This window comes from Pristis pectinata, chromosome 28 (genome assembly GCF_009764475.1).
Source record: "Pristis pectinata isolate sPriPec2 chromosome 28, sPriPec2.1.pri, whole genome shotgun sequence".
NCBI lineage: Eukaryota > Metazoa > Chordata > Chondrichthyes > Rhinopristiformes > Pristidae > Pristis > Pristis pectinata.
Genome location: NC_067432.1, coordinates 15659383 through 15679773, shown reverse-complemented (window position 1 = coordinate 15679773; position 20391 = coordinate 15659383). Strand labels below are relative to the sequence as shown.

Sequence of the window (20391 nt, the reverse complement as noted above, 5' to 3'; positions counted from 1 at the left end):
GAACGAGAGCACAACACTTAATGTAGCTTGTTCCTGTTTTTAGTGCATGCAAAGGACAATTTACTAACCCTGGAATGTGCACTGTTTCAGAGATCAAACATGTTAAGGGTTTAAAGATTTTCTTTAAAACTCACCCTGTGTCGTCCATGACTTATTTGTTATATACCATCATAATTCCTTCATTTTGACCCTTTTGTCCTTGCAAATATTAGTGATTTACTGTTGCTATCATTGTCTCTCCCTCTATTTTTCTCCAGGTCATTGGTCAGAATTAGATTTGAGTGGGCAAATGTGGCCCTGCTGATAAATCCTGTAGTTGCCTTTCATGTGCTGGAGGCTATGGTGTAGCTCAGGTCAAGGTCGTAGTGGTCACTGATTTCTCTAAATATGTTCTTGGTAGCCTCGGGTTTTCTGAATGCAAAGATTGGGTATGTATTTAATAACCCACCTCCTGAAAGTATGCTTAATCCAGAACCAAGAGCGTGTAAACTGAAATAGTCAGGGCCTTCTCAAAATTTTGAGTTTGTGTGTGAAATGCAGTGTAGTTGTATTAAAACAAAATCTTATAATGGTTTCTTTTGCATTTATGTGTCTGTTTTCATGTTTTGGGTTCATATTTTCTAGATAACTAACTCTATTACCTTAGGGTCCTGGAGGCTTGCTCAGATTTTCAGCCTTTTTATATATTTGCAGGAGTAAGGTGCAGTAACTGTGAAATGGTTTTGTTAGAAAGGGCACAATAGGTCGATGCGTGCTGAGTTTCTGCTGCCCAGACAATGAACTTCATCAGTAACTGATGATAAACGATGCCTGTTCAATTGGACTGAGTGACCAGGATCCATGATTGACTACTGGCTATTGCAAACTGTCTTCTTTTTCTTGCATTTTTTAATTTTTCTGAAAGATTCTTCCGCGATAGGATTGATTGTGAGACCTTGGATCATTTTGTGGCTTATTGCCACCGTTGAAAGCAGCATGTGTAAAGTTGTGTACTGCATTTTAAATAGATACCAGATACTTTCTTACAGAGGATTTGATGATTATGATACAAGCCCATGATTCTATTGATTTCAAGAGAAAACTGTGGGATTGTCAACCTAGGCTGTGGAAACATTATTATTATAAAAATGTTACTTTTGTTTCCAATCATTGTCCAACACTATTTTCTCCCAAACCTGAGTTCTTTTGCAAAAGCATAAAATATGAGCTTTTAAAGTATGTGGCATTCATGGGTGTGTCGCTGTGTGTCAGGACTATTGTGGTAACATTATCGGTTGAGGAAAATAGCAATATTGTTAAAAGCGGTTAAAGTGCTTTCCAAATTTGTATACATTTCCCTTGTTTTAAATTGTAGCACCCTGACTTTTAAAATATGTACATATAAATCACTTCTCAAATGTGCAAGTTAGAATAGATTACAGAGCTGCAAAGTTTAGGATAAGTATTTAAAGTTCTGGATATTACTGCATTGATTTGTTTATGTTCATTTGCACAATTGCCAGGGAGGCTGAATGCTTTATTTAATGAAGGGTTAATTTAAAGATCCAATTCTGAGGTGTGCACAATTTTGCCATGAATCCATTAAAAAGAACAATAGAAAGCTGGCCAGCACAATGCATGTGTAATGGTGCTCCTTTATACTGTTATCTGATCACACCCGACCGTCCATATAATTCCCGATTAAGTTAAATGGCGGTTAAACAGTATTGATGAAGGGGCTTTGATCTGAAATGCTAACTCTTTCCAAAGGTGTTGCCTGACCTGCTGAGTGTTCCCAGCATTTGCTGTTTTAGTATTATTAGTACAATGGTTGTGCTATAAGTTGTAACTTGTGTTACGTCCTCAGATGCAGCCAAAGATCAGGGAAGTGTGAATATGTAATTGTAATTAATTGCAATTGAACTCTTTTGACAAGAAAATGAATCATGGAACTGCTGAAAGACAAGGCATTCAATCCTGGAATGATGCGGTTTTAATGGAGAGAGTATTATTGAAGAGACTACATTGCCATTGGTGCTGCTAAGCTAGAAAAGGCAAAAGTTAGTTGATTGTTTGAGAACAGAATTAGCTTAGTTGTGAAATACCGAATATTAACTAACAGCTGAGCCCACTAAACATGAGCGCCATACCAGCCATTGCTTTTATCAGAAGAGAAAAAGTGAGCAGATGTTGCCCAATTCAACCTAAAGCTTCCCTAATTGCTGAGCCACATGGTGGTGCTAGCTGGTGGATCCAGCTCTCCCTGACGTAGCACAATATGCGAACAATTGATACAGGAGAAAGTTAATTAAAGATGAACTACTGCTTTGTTGCCTCAGATGAGCAAATGCAAATCACTGTGGGATGTACCAGAATGTCACAAAAAAACGGAATGGTCTTTATATGATTCACTCCAGGTAATGCCAATTCTCAATTGCATATTACTGACAAAAAAGCCAGGCATGGTAGTGTAGTGGTTCGCGTAACGCTTTACAGTGCCAGCGACCCAGGTTCAATTCCGGCCACCCTCTGTAGGGAGTTTGTACGTTCTCCCCGTGTCGGCGTGGGTTTCCTCCGGGTGCTCCAGTTTCCTCCCACATTCCAAAGATGTACGGGTTAGGAGCTGTGGGCATGCAATGTTGGTGCCGGAAGCGTGGCGACACTTGCGGGCTGCCCCTAGAACACACCACGCAAAAGATGCATTTCACTGTGTATTTCGATGTACATGTGACTAATAAAGATATCTTATCTCTTATGAAATTGAATTTCTCAGCTAATCTGTTTGAGTGATTTTGGTTGAGGGATAAGTACTGTCCCAGGCACTAGTGTGTGTACCCACCCCTGGTTGTCCTGGTTATAGCAGCATGGAATCTTCTACACCCACCTGTGAGGGTGGATGGAGCCTTGCTTTAATGACTCATTCAACACCCTCTGAATGACAGTGTGGCTCACTGTTAAATAAGAACTGATTGTATTCAATTGTTTTTGTGATATTATTCTGTTTGTTTTGATGAGTTAAAATTGAAAATGTCAGCAAAATACTACCCTGAAAATGGAGCCTTTCAGTAACTGTAGCTGCTCACTGATTTGATGCCTAAGGCTGTAAATGAATAAAAATCATCAAAACTGCTTCACCATTTCTGCCACTTGCCAATTTGTATGACTTTCAAAGGTGTATTATACACACACCAACCTTAGGTCCAGTTCTTCACTTCCAGTGAATAATTTATATGTTGGGCTGTTGAAATTTGATTGTGACATTGTTCAATAGCTTCTTGGTGATTTAGAGGAGTAAACAGTATTGCAATGCTCAGCATGGCAACAGAGCAGTGGTTCAGTTACCTTCTTACCAGGTTCATAACAGAAAATTTACCAAACACACGCATATAGCCACATCTAGGTTTGCGCACATGTAGGTACTCATATGTGCAGATACACAAACTGGTGTGTGCACAAATACCCAGACACACATGCACATACTTGCATTCATGTCCAGGCATGGACATGTTCAAATGCATACATATAGAGACACACACAGATACACATGGGCATGCACATCCTGCACATCCATGCACGCAAACAAAAGTTAAGTGTTTTTGGTACAGTAGGAGCAGAAGTGTTTCTACCCAGTACCTGCTTGCTAACCTTCCTCCCTTCCTGGAGGTACCCAACCTGTCTCATTATGTCATGAATCTCCCACCATTGCTGCAATTGAAAACCCTCTTCTCTTCCCTTCCCCCTCCAACTGTATCACCAATCTATCAATGCCCACCACACTCAGAGAAATATGAACGTACTCTCCCTTCTCCCAGTAAAGATCAGGTCCTCCCTGTCTCGCTATGGACTCTTCATTTATTTTGGGCCTTCTCAGACCTGTCCCAGATTCCTTGAAGGAAGCACCACCCTGAAAGTCTGTGGGCAAAGGCAGAGTCATGAATGCTGAGCACTGTGCATTTCTCCCTCCCTGTAAAATTCAGGCCGTTGTTTGACTCATACAGTTTCAAATAATTGGTAACTGAATCATTGTTTTACCTCACTGACATGGGCCTCGGTTTCTTCAGCTGTTTCCATCATCATTCAACTCCTTATCTAAAACACTGGCAGCCTGAATAAAACTTCTGGTCAGATATTTAAAAGTTAGGAAAACTAATTGGACATGAAATAGTCCAATAGAACAACATGGACAACTATGGTGAGCACCTGTGAAAATGCATCAGTCAGTTCCTGGAGGGCCATCAAGTATTTTGTTCCTGGGCAAGCTGCTGGGCCATTCAATGGTAGATGAGGACCAAGGCATGCCAAACTGCTGAATGGGCCTGATCATGAGGAAGGGCTTGTCCTTTATCCATTTGACTATGGTGGAGAACGTGAAGGAAATTGGATAAGACCGGGGTCATGGGAATAGAGGTCTATGAAGAGTGAGGACAATTGGGATTGGTAGAATAGAGGTCAGTGCAAATGGTATTAAGATATCTTTATTAGTCACATGTACATCGAAACATGCAGTGAAATGCATCTTTTGTGTAGTGTTCTGGGGGCAACCCGCAAGTGTCGCCACGCTTCCGGCACCAACGTAGCATGCCCACAATTTCCTAACCTGTACGTCTTTTGGAATGTGGGAGGAAACCGGAGCACCCAGAGGAAACACATGCAGACACGGGGAGAATGTACAAACTCCTTACAGATAGTGGCCGGAATTGAACCCGGGTTGCTGGGGCTGTAAACTACACTACTGAGTGGGATTGAGGTGAAGATCATTTGCTGAAAGATGCATTTGATAATCAGAGATGCCCAGTAGGTGTGAGAGGAGGAAGGTGGTTGGTCGTTGGGATGAGGAAATAGAAGGAGGTCAGTGTCAGTGATTGAGGGGTGGGGTTGAAGGTGGTCTGGTTCAAGAGGGTACAGACTGATCAGTAGATGGAAGGGATACCAGGTCCAGTTGACAGATCGATGAGCTGAAGGGGTTTTAAGGAGGGTCATGAGCTTGGAAGGGTGATGATGCATATTGCTAACAAGGATGGGATTGTGGGGAGGCCTGAGGGAGATGTGGCTAAGGGGACCGACCTGAGATAAATTTTAAGCAGTTGTGGCCTACATCTACATGAGTGACTCATGGATGAAAATTAAAGAAGTGGCATCCAGGTACGTTGCATATCTGACTTCTCTGAGTATTAGCATGTCAGACATGCAGAGAACACTGAAGAAAAAATTACAATTCATGCAGTAAGTCCCAGATTTTCAATTATGTTTAATTTTTCATTCAAATTGAATTGAATATTGCAGAAAAATGTGGAACTAAGCAATCCAAATTGTGGGCAATAGTTTTTCCAACATGACTGGGATCAACTATTTTGTACATTTCTATTCCATGCTCAGGTTGAATGTGCATTTTGGACTTTTAAATATATTTTGAAAGAAAAAACATTCTTTTTTTACAAAAAGCTAAGTGATGCAACTTTTAAAAGTTGTACTTGCTGAGATTAACCATCTTCTCACCTGTTCTTTTAACAACGTACTGAGGGCCACAAAAGTGAAATATGGTGCATTCTGGAGATCTGGAGTAAAAGCAGGAAGTGCTGGGAAAACTTAGCAAATCGGTGACTTTTTCTGAAGATTGAAATAGAATTAATGTTTCAGGTGATCTATGGCATTCTTATTTTGGTAACTGTCAAACATACTTTGTTCTGCAAAGTGGACTCTGATCGAGGAACAGGCAGGCCCTGCTGTAATTTGATCATTTTCATTGTTTCCTCAATTAAATGTTTTGTGATGTTGGTGGAAAAAAAAGTGAAGTATCACTTGCTGATTATTATCCCATTGTGTCATCTGTTAAATAGATAATTACATTTTGATGATGCTATGCTACATTAAACACTGTTTAATTAAATAAATCATTTTAAAACTTATAGTAAAAAAATCAAAAGAAAATATATTCTCTACCATTAGGCTGGGGAGGTTGGCATTAAAAGGGCATTAGAATAAGGGAAAGGGAAACATAGCTGTGATAGGTGCATTGAATAATGATTCCCCAGCTTTTTAAAAGAGTATTTATTAGCACAAGAATTCTGAAGCTCTCTTAACTCTTACCATTAATGAGGGCAAAGGTGTTTGATTGGTGAAAGAATAGTGTCATTTTTAGTTTGCAACAATAAGTCTCATCCTGCTATGACTTGCTCCCAATTTGCATAGGGTTTATTTTATCCTCACAATAAACTTACCAGTCAGTGTAAGGGCTGCACTGTTTGCTCATAACTCAGTCTAGGCATTAGTCTTGTGCTTCTCCTCCACACCAACTTCAAGGCTTGAATATCTTCTTTGAAGCTCAGTGAACTAAACATTGCCTGAGGTATGAACTGTACAGTGTTAACATGATAACCCACCCTCATTCGTACTCCATGACTGCTGAAACTATCTCTTGTTTTTGGGTTATGATATCCTGTGATCAGATTGTCTGCTGATACTATTTGCTGGTATCAATGCAAGATGATGTGTAGACTTATTTCCAAAGTGTAAAGAACAGGAGGGTAAGTTTAATCAAAAGAATAATCATCACAAAGTAGGAATAACTGTTAAATGCATTAAAGACAGAACTTTATTTAAAAAAATAACATTAACATTTTAACTCTTGACAATATACCAGGAGTTTGGAAGCTGCATGTATGACATTGCAATTGTAGTGCAGTATTTATAGGCCTGCTCAACCTCAAATACCAGATGATTTTTGGTGGGATGGCAGAAAAATAGAACACTGAAATTGAGCATCATTATAAACTAGAGCTTTAAAATGTTATTAAATTCAGATGTGTCTTGGAAGATGTTTATTGAGTGAAAAGACTGCCACCATGTTTCTATTATACTTCTTGTAACAGTTATCCTCTAGGATCTACCAATGAGACACATTATATCCGACGAGGCTGGCACTGTGCCCAGATATGATGCGTTCATCGTCTAATGTTTCTGACTTTTCCCAGAGGTCCAGTGGTAGCATTCTTTAGTTAACCAATAAATTCCTGTTGTAATCTGTCTTCCTTGTGGTATTCTTTTTTTGCATTTCTATGATCTGAGAGGGTTTGCTGCAAGTGAATGGAGACATTTTACCAGATCTCATACATCTCTGAGCTGCTCATATTTCTCCAAAACATTTGGTTCAAAATTCCTGTCATTATCAATTTTAGTTAAAGAAGTCATGGTGGTTATTCAGGTTTTCAAGCATATCATTTAGTGAGGAAATCATTCATCAATGCAGTCAAATTGACAGATGAATATTTCACTCTGGGTCAAACCAATAGCTTAAAAGAAAATATATTACCATATTACCACATGCATAACTAGAGAAATACGACAGCTCAGTGATATACTTTGTTAGCCTGAAATGGGACATGATGCATAAAGGGAAGAGAGGAAAGGAATTAGGTTTTAATTTTGTCATGACAACCTATAACAAACACATTTAACTTGATGTTCTGTTTGAAAACAGGGTGACATTTCCCAGTACAGACCTTCACAAGCAGAAGTAGGTCTAGAGCATTATGCCCCTTACTTTCTGAGCTCTGTGGGATCAAAAAGGAATACAAACTCACAAAACTTACCTTACTATGACAAGAGATTTGTTGAGTGTACTTTAAATGTGAATAGAGATTTTTTGTTTATGAATCTTTAGAAATACTTTCAACACTTCTGTTTATTTTTTGCATGGTCATGATTTATAGACATGCTCTGCCCAAAACAATATATTTCTGTGCATGCTTATTCAATGGGAAGAAAGTGAAAAAGAGCAGTCAGCGTCTTATGGAGTCATAGAGTTAAACAGCATGGAAACAGGCCCTTCAGCCCAACTCATCATTGCCAACCAAGATGTCGATCTGAGCAAGACCCATTTACCTGCACTTGGCCTATATCCCTCTAAACATTTTCTATCCATGTACCTGTCTAAATGTCTTTTAATATTTTAATTGTACCCGCTTCTACAGCTTCCCCTGGCAGCTTGTTCCATTTACCCAACACCCCCTATGAAAAAGTTGCCCCTCAGGTTCCTTTTAAATCTTTCCCATCTCACCTTAAATCTAGTTTTAGACTTCCCTACCCTTCATTCATCTTATCTATGGTCCTCCTGTTTTTACTATATATACTGTACCTTGATAAAGTCACCACTCAGTCTCCTATGCTTCAGGGAAAAAAATCCAAGCCTCTCCTTATAACTCAAGCCCTCCAGTCCTACATAACCTCCTTGTGAATCTTTTCTTCGCCGTTTCCAGCTTAATGACGTCCTTCCTATAGCTGGCCAACCAGAACTGTGCACAATACTCCAAGTGTGGTCTCACCAACAACTTGTACAGTTGCAACATGACACCCCAATTCCTGTACTCAGTGCCCTGACCAATTAAGGCAATTGTGTCAAACGCCGCCTTTGCCATCCTGTCTACCTGTGTTGCTTTCAGGGAACTGTGTACCTGTATCCCTAGATCTCTCTGTTCTACAACACTGTCCAGGGCCCTACCATTTGCTACTTGCTTCTGCTTTGCCAATGGAAAGATGTTAAGGGAATATCCGATCATGGGGTAATATAGGAAGAATCAGCCATGGTTTTATTGAATGGCTGAACAGGCACAAAGGACTGAATGGCCTATCTCTGCTTCTCTTTCTCATGTTCTTATGTTCTCTTTGACAGAAACACTTGATCGATATGAGACTGGTGAGGTAGCAAAGGCGATCATTGGTTCCTGTGATGATTCACTATCTATATTCATGAACACAATGGATTCTTTATCCATGGGAACCAGACCTCTTGATCCAGTCAAAAAGAAGAGTTGCAAGCAATATGGATCCTTCAAATTCAGCACATCTCCAGCTACTTTCCACACAGCAGAGGTAACTTGCATTCTCACCCTTCCATAATAAAGGATCTTATTGTTTGAATCAGAAGATGAATGACCGAAAGCATAATGCCAAGATGTTGACTGTATCTTCACCAATTAATTTTCAACATTGACCTTGTAGTATTGGTGTTGGTTTATTTTTGTCACATGTACTGAGATACAGTGAAAAATCGTTTTGCAAGCCATCCATACAGATTATTTCAAAACATAAGTACATTGAGGTAGCATAAGGGAAAAGCAATAGCAGAATGCAGAACACCGTGCTACAGTTACACATTCAGAGAAAGTGCAATGCCGATAGAAATAAGATACAAGGGCCGTGGTGAGGTAGATGGTCAGGCCAAGAGTTCATCATTAACTTACAATAGGTCTCATACCAGTGGGATAAAGCTGTCCTTGAGCCTGGTGGTGGTATCTTAAATCAAAGTAAAATAATAATATTATTCCCCATCCCTAATGCTCCACACCATTCCACCTCCATCACTCTGCAGACTCCTCATCATCTCCCTCCCACCCTCCCCCACCAACTCCACCTGGGCCATTGGTATTTGGTCAGGTCCCTTAAGAGTCACACTTTTCTTTATTAAAAGGGTGAATGATAGGCTCAATTGGAGGCTGTGTATATTCAAAATTCTGTAGCATTGAGTGTTTCATTTCCTAGACTTAGTGTCAAAAATAACGACGCTGTTGGTCCTCAGTGTTATTTAGGAGTAAATCAACAACAGTTTCTTGCATTCACCCCAATGTAGTTAATTACAGAAATCCAGCTGTTGTCTGAATTGACAAATTTGTACAGGAGATTCACTGTAACAATATCTCACCAAAAGACTTGAAATTTAGATACATAAAGAGGTGAAATTATAGAACAGAAATCATGGAATCATACAGCATGGAAACAGGCCATTTGCCCAGAACAAGGTCCAATAATGCTCCTTTCCTCATTGGTCTACCTATATACTGCGTCAAAAATCTCTCTTGCGAACACCTCAAAAATTCTGCTCCCTCTGAGCCTTTAACGCTAAGGCAATCTCAGTTAATATTTGGGAAATTGGAATCCTCCAGTACAATACCCTATTTTCATTGCGTCTCTCTAATATCTGCCTACATATCTGTTCCTGTATATCCTGTTGATTGTGAGATCTGTAATATACTCCCTGCAAAATGACAACACCCTTTTTGTTCTAAAATCCACCCACATGGCCTCGTTTGAGGAGCTTCCCAGGATTTCCCCCTTCAATACTGAAATTAGGTGGTTCTTGCACTTACTGCCAGATAACCACCATATATGCAAGAAAAGTTAGTGATTTTTCTTTCAAGTACAGGTGAATTAGTAAAGGCAGTGAAATTACTGTTAAACAATCCCTCTGGCACTGAAAATTTACTTTTAAAGGTGTAAAATTGTTTCAAAGGTGTAAAAAAGGTGTAAAATAGTTTAAAATAGTTTAAAGGTGTAAAATAGTTTAAAATTAATTACTACTGGAAATTCTTAAAAATTAAATGTTAAATATCTACCTCTTAACCTATTTTCTTCCCTTTTATTTTGCTTTTTGTGCAAGATATGGCACTGAATTAAGTACTCCAATTCACTCCTCCTGGTTTAGATATTGTACCTCTGTAAGGACTCTTCAATCTTATCTTTTGTAGGGGCAGACAATTGCTGTTGAGACCAAACTTTGATCATTATAGAGCACAAATTTTTATTATGGCTGCAGGTCACAGTTTTAAAGAACTCCACCCCCCCACCCCCCAAAGAATCTGTGCCTAAACGTGATGTGCCATTGATTCACTGGTGAATGCAAAATCTGGGCCATTAAGCATTGCTAATAGTTTCCTTCATCTGATCTTTAAAATAATTAATTAAGTTGTACCTGAAATGCATACAGCAAAATGTGACTCATAGCAATTGCACCATATTTATATTTTTACTAGCTGATAGCCTATGGCATTGTTCATTGTAAATCAGAATACACGTGAACAGAAGCCTCGTACTATTAAAAATCACTGAAATGTAAGTGTATGGCTATTTAAGGCAAAAGTATACAATAGTTCTGAATTCAGGTAAGACCTGGGTTTGTTACAGTTTTTCCGATCTTATACTTAAAAGTGATAAATTGCAAAGGTCAATCAGAGTAGAGTATCTGGTCAGTCATGAAATTTTGGAAATTGAAAATTACGAAGTGTTTATATCTCAGAAAGTGACCCTGTTGCTCAACACAGCCATGTAGTTTCGTACCATACATGTGAGCCTCCTTCCACCCTTTCACATCTAGTTTCATCAATGCCTCCCCTTTTATTCTGTCTCATATTTTTCTAGGTTCCTCTTGAATACATTTTTGATACCACCTCAACTAACTCCTTGTGGTAGCCAATTCCCCATTCTAGCCCCTCTAGGTGAAGTTTCTCCAGAATTATTTATTGAAATTATTAATTTATCAATTTCTGTATGCAGTTCAGAAGCACCAGAGCAATGTGTTGCTACCATTAAAAGATGCTTAAAATCTATTGCTAACTAGCCTTCTGTGCCTTGATTTGTAGTGCATCAGATGATGCACTGTTTTAGAACAAAAGAACACAAGAAGAAGGAACCTGAGTGGATTATACCACCTCTCAAGGGTGCTCCGTTATTCAGTAAGATCATGGATGAACTTGTACATTAACTCTGTGCACAGAAGATCTATTGATCTCATAACCAAATGTACTCACTGACCGAGCATCCACAGCACACCGGAGTAGAAAACTTCAGAGATTCACATCCCTCTGAGTGAAAACATTTACCCTCTCATCAGTCCTAAATGTCTAACCACTTTTCCCGAGACCGTGATCCTCATTTGTAAACCCTTCACCTGACAGAAATAGGCTCTCAGCATTTACTTCATCAAGCCCTTAAGTAATTTTGTATGTTTCAGAGAGAGCACTTCTCATTTTTTTAAACTCCAGAGAATATAGGTGCATTCTATCTAGGTCTCTCTTCAGAGAACAGCCTTCTCATCTCAGGAATCGATGAACATTCAAGTTGCCATCTTCGAAACAAGTATATCCTTCCTTGAATTAGGAGACCAAAACTATACACAGTAATCCAGGTTTGTGCTCAAAGCCCTATATAACTGCACTAAGATTTCCTTATTTTTATGTCATAATCTCCTTTCCTATGCAGGCTAACATGCCATTTGTCATGCTAATTGCTTGCTGTACCTGCATATTAACGTTCATATTTTGTGCTGCTAAATGTATAATATATTATTAAGGTTATGGATTTATGATGATTGAATGAATTAACTTGTTAGGTGTCATGGGATTATCAGTGGTATTTTTAGATTCAAGTTATGTTTTTATGCAAAATGCAAACCTGGCTTTCATAGGCTTGTTTAGTTACGTACAATGATATTGTGCCATACTTTACAAATCTAAAACATTACAGCTATATAAAATTACAATTTCTGGTAATGTTCTGTAGATAATGTAAACTATGGTGTAACATAGTGTATTGCTGCCACTTTGACACAAGATAGGATACTGAATGTGGGACACATTATACTGTGATTGCAATTTTCAGGTGCTTGAGAGACTGCTCCTATGCTCCACGATAAACATTATTCTTGTAATCATACCATTTCTGCTTATAAGCTGTATGACTTCCTTTCCTGCATGCCAAGATTTTTCTACCATTAGTGAGTTTAATAGTGCTTACCCTAACGTATGTGAATTCTCCAGTGACTTAGCGTGAAAAAGAACTCCAGCAACTTACAAGCCAAAATCCTTTGAAACTGAAGGGTGAGGGGAAAAGTGTAACTACTGGAACTGTGCCTGTGCAAAGACCACATTGTGATGTCTGGCAATGTGCCACTGCCTTGTTTGGGAAAAATAAAATACCCTTGATATTATAATAAAAGCAAAAGAAAATTCTGGAAATTCTCAACAGCTTGGGTAACAACTGTGGTGAGGAAAGGAGAGTTTGTGTTTTAAGATGATGGGCTTTTCATTAGAAAATGAAAGAGATGTAGCAAGTTTTAACTAAGTGCAGGGAATGGAGATGGGGGTGGCAGTGGGTGGTACAAAGGGGGGGAGGAAAGAACAAAATGAAAGGTGAAGAGCAGGAGAGATTAACCAATGTAAAACAGATGAAGTGCTGGGGAGGAAGTAGGATAAGAATAAGAAGGTGGGTAGGGGAAGTGTAAATAGCCACTTGTCATTTCTTCTTAAGCTCTTTTATTTTTTAATCACTCAAGATATCTACTGCATCACAGACAGTCCCATTTTGCTCTTTCCTAATTCTGTATTGCTTCAAACCTGTAATATCTCTAATATTTCACGTTCCTATGAAAGGTCATTGACCTGAAAATATTAACTCTGTTTCTGTCTACCCAGAGACAGACTGCCTGACCTGAGTATTTCCAGCATCAGATTTTTTCCAGATTTCTAGCATCTGCAGTATTTTGCTTTTTCACCCTTGTCACTGTAATGACCTCATTGTAAATTCTACTAGTCCCTCTTACATCCAATTCTTTGGATCACGGAAGAGCATTCTCAGTAAGTCATATAGCACAAAAACAAGCCCAATGCTAGCCATCAAGTACCTAGTCCCATTTTCCAGCTCTTGCTCCTTAGCCTACTGTGCCTTTGTAATTCAGGTGCCCATCCAGTTGTTTCTTAAATGTTGTGGGAGTACTTGCTTCCACTATCTTCTCAGGCAGTGTGTTCCCAATTTCAACTACTGGGTAAAAATATTCTTCCTCAGATCCCCTCTAAACCACCTACTCCTCACCTTAAACCTATGCCCCCTGGTTTTAGACACCTCTGCCATGGGGAAGGGTTTAGTCAATGAATCAACTTTATAGAAGAATAAAAGAAACTGTGTCACAAAATGTGGTAACCAGAGAAAGGATTAAGCTTGGAACTTAGTAGCGAGATTGCTGCAGAATGTGGACAATTGTCTGATTATTTAAACGTTACTATAATGGGATATCGAAGAGCAGCTTTCATTCGACATAAGCAACCTGAACAGTGCATGATCCCCTCTTTCATTGTGTGTTCATACTTTTGTCTGAAGTCATTTTCCCAACAATTGGCTGGAAATACAAAGGAGAAAACTTTGATTTCATGCTGCTTTGACTTTTTCAACTCTGCCTTTGTTGGCGCGTGTGCCGTTGTACTCTCTATTGTCGGGGGTAGTGGTAGTGGAGCGATTTTTAAGCAGTGTAACAAATTTGGTTGAATTACAGTGGCAGTACATCTGTACGGTTATTGCGATTTGACTTGAATAATTTTTGTGCTGGATTTTAAACGTGAACATTTTGAGATAGCCATTCAGTTCACTCATGAAAATATGCAACCTGTTTAGTACTTTGATGGGCTGTGAAATGTGTCTTGTGTGGACTGAGGTTCGACCGAAGCGAAGTCGATGATTTTTGTGGTGAAGCACCATTTGAATAGCATGTTGAGAGAATACTTATGGTCCACTTGACAGGAGCTCTTGTTGTAAATGGTGCAATTTGACTCCAGCTGTTAAACTGTGTCTTTGACAACAACCAAATAGCAAGGAGATGGTTTACTGCACCACAAAAAAAAATCAATATTTGGTTCTTGTACTCGGCAACCTGCTTTTTGTTGTAATGATTTATATAAGAAAATCTTTCATTTTCCTTTGGAATGTTCTGTAATTGTATGGTTTTGTTCTCATGCTCTAATTTTATCATTGAATTAAACCCCTTGCTGGGCCATTCTGCTGCTGTGTAGTTTCCACTGATATTTAGAATCTCAGCTCCAATGTAACATATGGCTGCCGCCTCAGCCATTCTTGCATCTGAGAATGCTCCAGTTCCCAGTGAGTACATTTAAGAATAAAGCTTATAGAAAGTTGTGAAGGCCAAGCTAAAAGGATATTTCTAAATTAAGAAGGGATATTTCCAAATTAAACTGCAGCATTACTCCTTCAAAACTAATGATTATACTGAAGAACAGAAATAAGATCTTTTGCAGTGCTCCAGTGAGCAGGGGAGGTAAATGTTTGCTTTTGCTTGCCTCTAGCTGTTTGTAAAATCGCAGATTATTATTTCAGTGCATAAGTAGGACTTCCCACACTTCTGTGTTAAATATTAACATTAACGTGCCATAATTTTTTCACTTCTGCCATTTTCGGGTTTTCCAAAAGCAGGCAGTAATTGGAATAATTTACACTGGAAGGCTGCATTTCCAAGCTGCAAGAGATCAGTTTTATAAATTCAAGCTGAATCTGCTAACTATTCAATCTTCTTTGTGAACTCAGAAAGAGAGAGTGCACAGTGTGACTTATGTCATTTGATACCTAAACTTAGCTACTAATATTTATTTTTGTGGCATAAGCCTTGGATTTAACGGTATCACTCCTGCCTCGGAGTGCAAAGTGAAGGGCTGGAGTCCCACTTCAGACCTCCAGCTCAGAACTCTCATCTGGATAGAGTGAGCACTTGTTCACTGTTAGTATTCCTGATTCAGGAGGGGATAGGCTGGCACTCCACTCCAGGCTGCCATGGACTGCTGTGCGGTGAGGACAGTTTGAGTGTGACTGCCCCTCCCCTCTCCCCATCACAGCCAACCTCAATGTGGACAAATACCTGTGGGCTCTTTTGACTTGGCTGCAGCCCACCTAGGGGATGCTACTAAGGATTAAAAGCCTGAGGATGGCAATAGGCAGCCGGCTCAGATACTCTACACTAATGTGGTCCAAGAATCTCCTGTAAGAGAACCAAGTACAAATATCAGACCCACTGCTGGTTCAGAAAAAAAACCTCTCCAAATGCATCTAGGAGAGAAAAACCGAAAAAAAAGAAAAATCCTTCCCAAGGGGCAGGCACAGTGGTGTAGCGGTTAGCGTAACACTATTACAACACCAGCGACCCGGGTTTAATTCTGGCCGCTGTCTGTAAGGAGTTTGTACATTCTCCACATGTCTGCGTGGATTCCCTCTGGGTGCTCCGACTTCCTCCCACATTCCAAAGACATATGGATTAAGAAGTTGTAAGCATGCTATGTTGGCGCCAGAAGTGTGGTGACACTTGTGGGCTGCCCCAGAACACTCTATGCAAAAGATGCATTTCCCTGCATGTTTCGATGTACATGTGACTAATAAAGATATCTAATAAAAAATGCTACTTCTGAATCATCAGGACAGTGGCTGGTGAAGTCCAAAATGTACTCTTGAAGGAGCCTATCCCGGGTTTATTCACAAAATACAATGGCCTGGAAATCATGTGGGCTCTGGAAAGATGAATAAACCCAGCAGTGGGCCAGCAGATGTGTTTTTATGAGGGCCTGCAACTGCAAAATTCTTCAATGTCTGAGGCCCAGGGCTTCATTGTGGAGTATATGATGGAAAACAAATGGTGGCAGGCTAAAGGAGGAAGTAGCGTGCATCGAGGAGGAGAGGAGGGGGCACATGGTGTGTATGTGAAGGTGGGGGAAAGGGATTATACCGTGTGAGAGAGGTATGGGGTGAAGCTGAGGATAAGGTCAGATTGTTGGAGGGTTTATGAATGGCTGCTGCGTTACAACATGGATTGATAAGTCTTCGACTTTTCTTCTGGTGACCACTGCGCATTTGACAGATTGGTGCACGGAGACACCCAACACCAAGGGGTTGTGGTTAGAGTGGTCCCGAAGCAGAACCATCACAAGGGATGAACTTTAATTTGAAGAAGGAACTGTCCAAGGTGGTTGCTCGTGGCAGACCCTGGGTTTGATTCTGACCTTGGCTGCCGTCTGTGTGGCGTTTGCGCGTTCTCCCTGTGACTAAGTGGGTTTCCTCCCACATCCCAAAGACAGTAATTGGCTGTAAATTACACTTAGAGTGGGTTAATGACAAAATGGAATCAAAGAGGAGTTGGTGGGTACATGTGTGAGGGAATAAGTTTCAGGGTGACAGAGAAATAGGAAGAGGGGGAATGGAACTAGTGGGAGCAGCATGGAGCAAAAGGGCTGAGGGTCCTCCTTCTATGTCATTATAAATGTTACATAGTATAAGATGTGTCCGGGTGCCTCTGTTCTCTGGTCTGTTAGATGCATGTAGGAACAGAGGAAAAATCAAGGACTTCTCAATCCACGTGGTAAGACCGAAAACCTTTACAATATATTTTTTCATTGAAATTCCACTGTACATTGGAAGTAAACTTTGCACTCTCTGACCAAATTTCTCAGCAAATACCTTTTAAAAATTTACTCAATAACATAAAATTTCCCTTTTAAGCTGTGGATGCCAGAAACATGCATGGCTTTTATCCTGGGTTGAGTGGAATAAATGCGATGTAGCTGAACAGAAACCTTTGACTGGTCCTCGCTAACAAGGAGCATTAATGGGTTTTGGAGATTCACAAGTTGGAGGATGTCAATTCCTAAATTTGATTTCTCTAGAATCCTTATTGTGTTATATGAGTCTAACCAAAGATATGGCTTTCACACAGTAGCTGTGAAGGACACACACTGAGCAGCAACATTGTGAGAAGTAATTGTTGCTGCAACTAAGGAAGATCTAATCTGTAGATCATGTAGCCCAGAGTGGAATTTGAGAGCAACCTTAAAATCCAATCTCTTATTTCACTTTATTTGATATTAACTGCATATCTCATAACGTAGCTCCCTTAATAGAGTTTGATGAAAAATGGAAAGCAGATATTTCTAAAAACTGTTTCAACTGTAGTACTGAAATCTAAAAGGGTTGTGGCATTCCTGCCAAGACACCTTTGCAGTATTGCACGAAGGCATTTTTCAAAAGCAGAAATGTTGCTTTCAAATATTCAGTGATCAGAATTGATTTGTTATGCCAGCTGAATCAATGTGGGTTGTAAATTTACAGCCTTTCAATTCACTATCCCCCTCTCAAGTACCTGCTATACCCTCAGAATGTCCATTCCTCCCTTGCTGTGTTTAAAAGATCCATTCCTCCCTCTCTACCGGTACAGAAGGTCCATTCATCCCTTGTGTGTTCAGAAGATCCATTTCTCCCTTCCTATAGATACAGAAGGCCCTTGCCTCCATCACTGTACCTACAGAAGGTCCATCCTTCCCTCGCTGTCTTAGTTGAGGCTGAACTATCAGCTAAGCCATGAAATCCTGAGCACTGCCTCGGCATTCACAGGGAACAGAGCATTAAGCAAATCTGCAATGTATTTAAATACCTCTTTCAGTATTCAAAGCATGCGATTGAAATTCTGCAAGAAAGCAGACAAAGATTGACTACTCTCCCTTGCATGTTAAATGGTGCTTTGTTATCACTTCATTCTCATTCATAATCTATATTTAATTATGTGGAATCACAGAAGGCAGTTCTACTTTATGATGATATTAGAAATTAATCTTGACATCTGAAAAGGTACATCGCAGTGAGCCATTTAGCAGGACTGCAGTAGTGAAACTCCATTCAGACTTTTATTTTGCATCTGTCCTTAGACAATCTTCCTGCAGACCAGACTGATGACTTGGGGAGATGTGTTCATATAACTTAACTGGTCACTCATCCAATCAACTGAGAGGTTGACAGGAAAATGTCTTTCCTGATAGTTGTACTGAAATGTAAACAAAAGAGATCTTCCCTCCCCCTCCCCCCCATCCCCTCAGATGGGAAGAACTTTGTTTCAGCCGTCTGTTCTGTTTCTGTGTCATGGAAAAATTTGCACTGAAAGGAACGTAATTGCCTCATGCCAAGGTTAGTGTTACAAAGTGGATCTGTATTTTTTTCTTCTGTGCCCCATGTCTGATTTGCTTTCAAGGCCAAGGCTGGGAATCTGACTGGGGTTTGAAGGGAAACAGCCTTACTCAACCAAAATTTAAGGGCAGATTTATCCCCTTGCAGCAAGAGTGTAGGAAACAAAACTGAGATTGGCAGCCTTGTGCATCAGAAGGGAATTTGGATGATCTGGGTCAGCAGATTACCCATTACCTGAGAACAGTGGCATATTTAGTCAGTGGTCTTTCAGGCTACCTGCTAATACAACTTTCTAGTTCCCTGTGTTCTGTGGTGATGCAACAGAGAACCCCCACATCATTGCACATGATATTGACTCTTTAGGTTACTGCAAAATGCTTATAATACAGGTGATATTTTGAACATAATAGTTTTCTGATTTTCACACTCTCTTTGTCATTCTTCTATTTCACACTATCTGATGCCCTCTCACCCTCACCTTATCCCCTTTCTCAACCAATTACCATCTTTGGAGTGGTCCAGTGCCAATATTGCTATCAGGCAGAGGAAAAATAATTTCCTACGGATTGTTCCCTCCATTTCCCAGGTCCCCCATTCAGTGAGAAGATAGCACTTCTTGCTTTCCTAACTGTGTGGCTGAGATTAACAAACTGCTGCTTTTCCCTATGGGGTATTTATGGGGGCAGCCTTCAGTATATGATGTATAGCAAACACTTAAATGCACAACAAAGAGAATTCAATCTGAAAACAGAATTTCTTTAAAGAACAGAATAATCAGCAACTTCTCCCAAAAAAAAGCAGGGAAATTTCTTCAGAAAAAATAATGACATTTTAGAGACATTTGGATAAGTATATGGATAGGAAAGGTTTAGAGGGATACAGGCCAAACATAGGAAAATAGGACCAGCTTAGGTGGGCACCTTGGTCAGCATGCATGAGTTGGGCCGAAGGGCCTGTTTCCATTCTGTATTACTCAATGACTCTAAGTGAACAGTTAGGTGGAATTCATTCTGAAGGACATTATAAACCTTCACTTAGAAGGGCACAGATTATTGAGGGACAATCAGCATGGATTTGTCAAGGAAAGGATGTGCTTCACTAACTTCAAGTCATCAAATTAAACAGCATGGAAATAGGCCCTTCAACTTGTCCATGCTGACCAAGTTGCCTACCTCAGCTGGTCCCACTTGTCTGTGTTTGGCCCATATGCCTCTAAACCTCTGACTTGATTGAATTCTTCGAGGAGATAGCAAGAAAAGTGGATGAGAGCCATGTGTTTGTTCTGATCTGTGTGGATTTTATTGAAGTTTTTGACAAATTAATACATGCAAAATGGTCAAAAAGGAAAATTCCATGGGATCCAAGGGAGAATGTCAAATTGGATCCAAAGTTGGCTCAGTGGCAGGAAGCAAATGCGAATGGTTGAGGGGTATTTTTGTGACTAGAAGCCTGTTACCAGTGGGGTTCCACAGGGCTCATTACTCAGTCCCTTGCTTTTCGTAGTATTTATAGAAGATTTAGACTTCGTAGGCAGTACTATAAGGAAGGTTGCAGTTGATACAGAAATTGGCTGTTGTTGACAGCGAGGAGATGAGGAGGAACATTGTATACTGAAGGAGGGGGACCTGGTTATTTGGGAAGGAAAATGGCAAAAGAAATCTAATCTAGCAAAGTGTGAGGTAATATATTTAGGGAGGTGCCGTTGGGGAAAGTACACTAAATGGGGGAACATTGAGAGGTATGGAGGAACAAAGGGACTGTATGCTCACAGTCAGAAGGACAGGTCAAGCAGGTGGTTAAAGAACCATACAGAATGCTTTCCTCTATTAGCCTTGTCTTGGAATTCAGAACAGAGAGGTTGTG

The 20391-nt window shown here is 40.0% G+C and overlaps 1 protein-coding gene across 1 annotated transcript in view; it reads left to right on the top strand.

Moving 5' to 3' along the window:
* LOC127583893 (WD repeat-containing protein 72-like) overlaps positions 1-20391 on the top strand; it is a 230103-nt gene that overhangs the window by 87180 nt on the left and 122532 nt on the right. The window contains exon 14 of the mRNA XM_052040283.1: positions 8648-8847. Coding sequence (XP_051896243.1) covers positions 8648-8847 — 200 coding nt within the window. The remainder of the gene's footprint in view (positions 1-8647; positions 8848-20391) is intronic.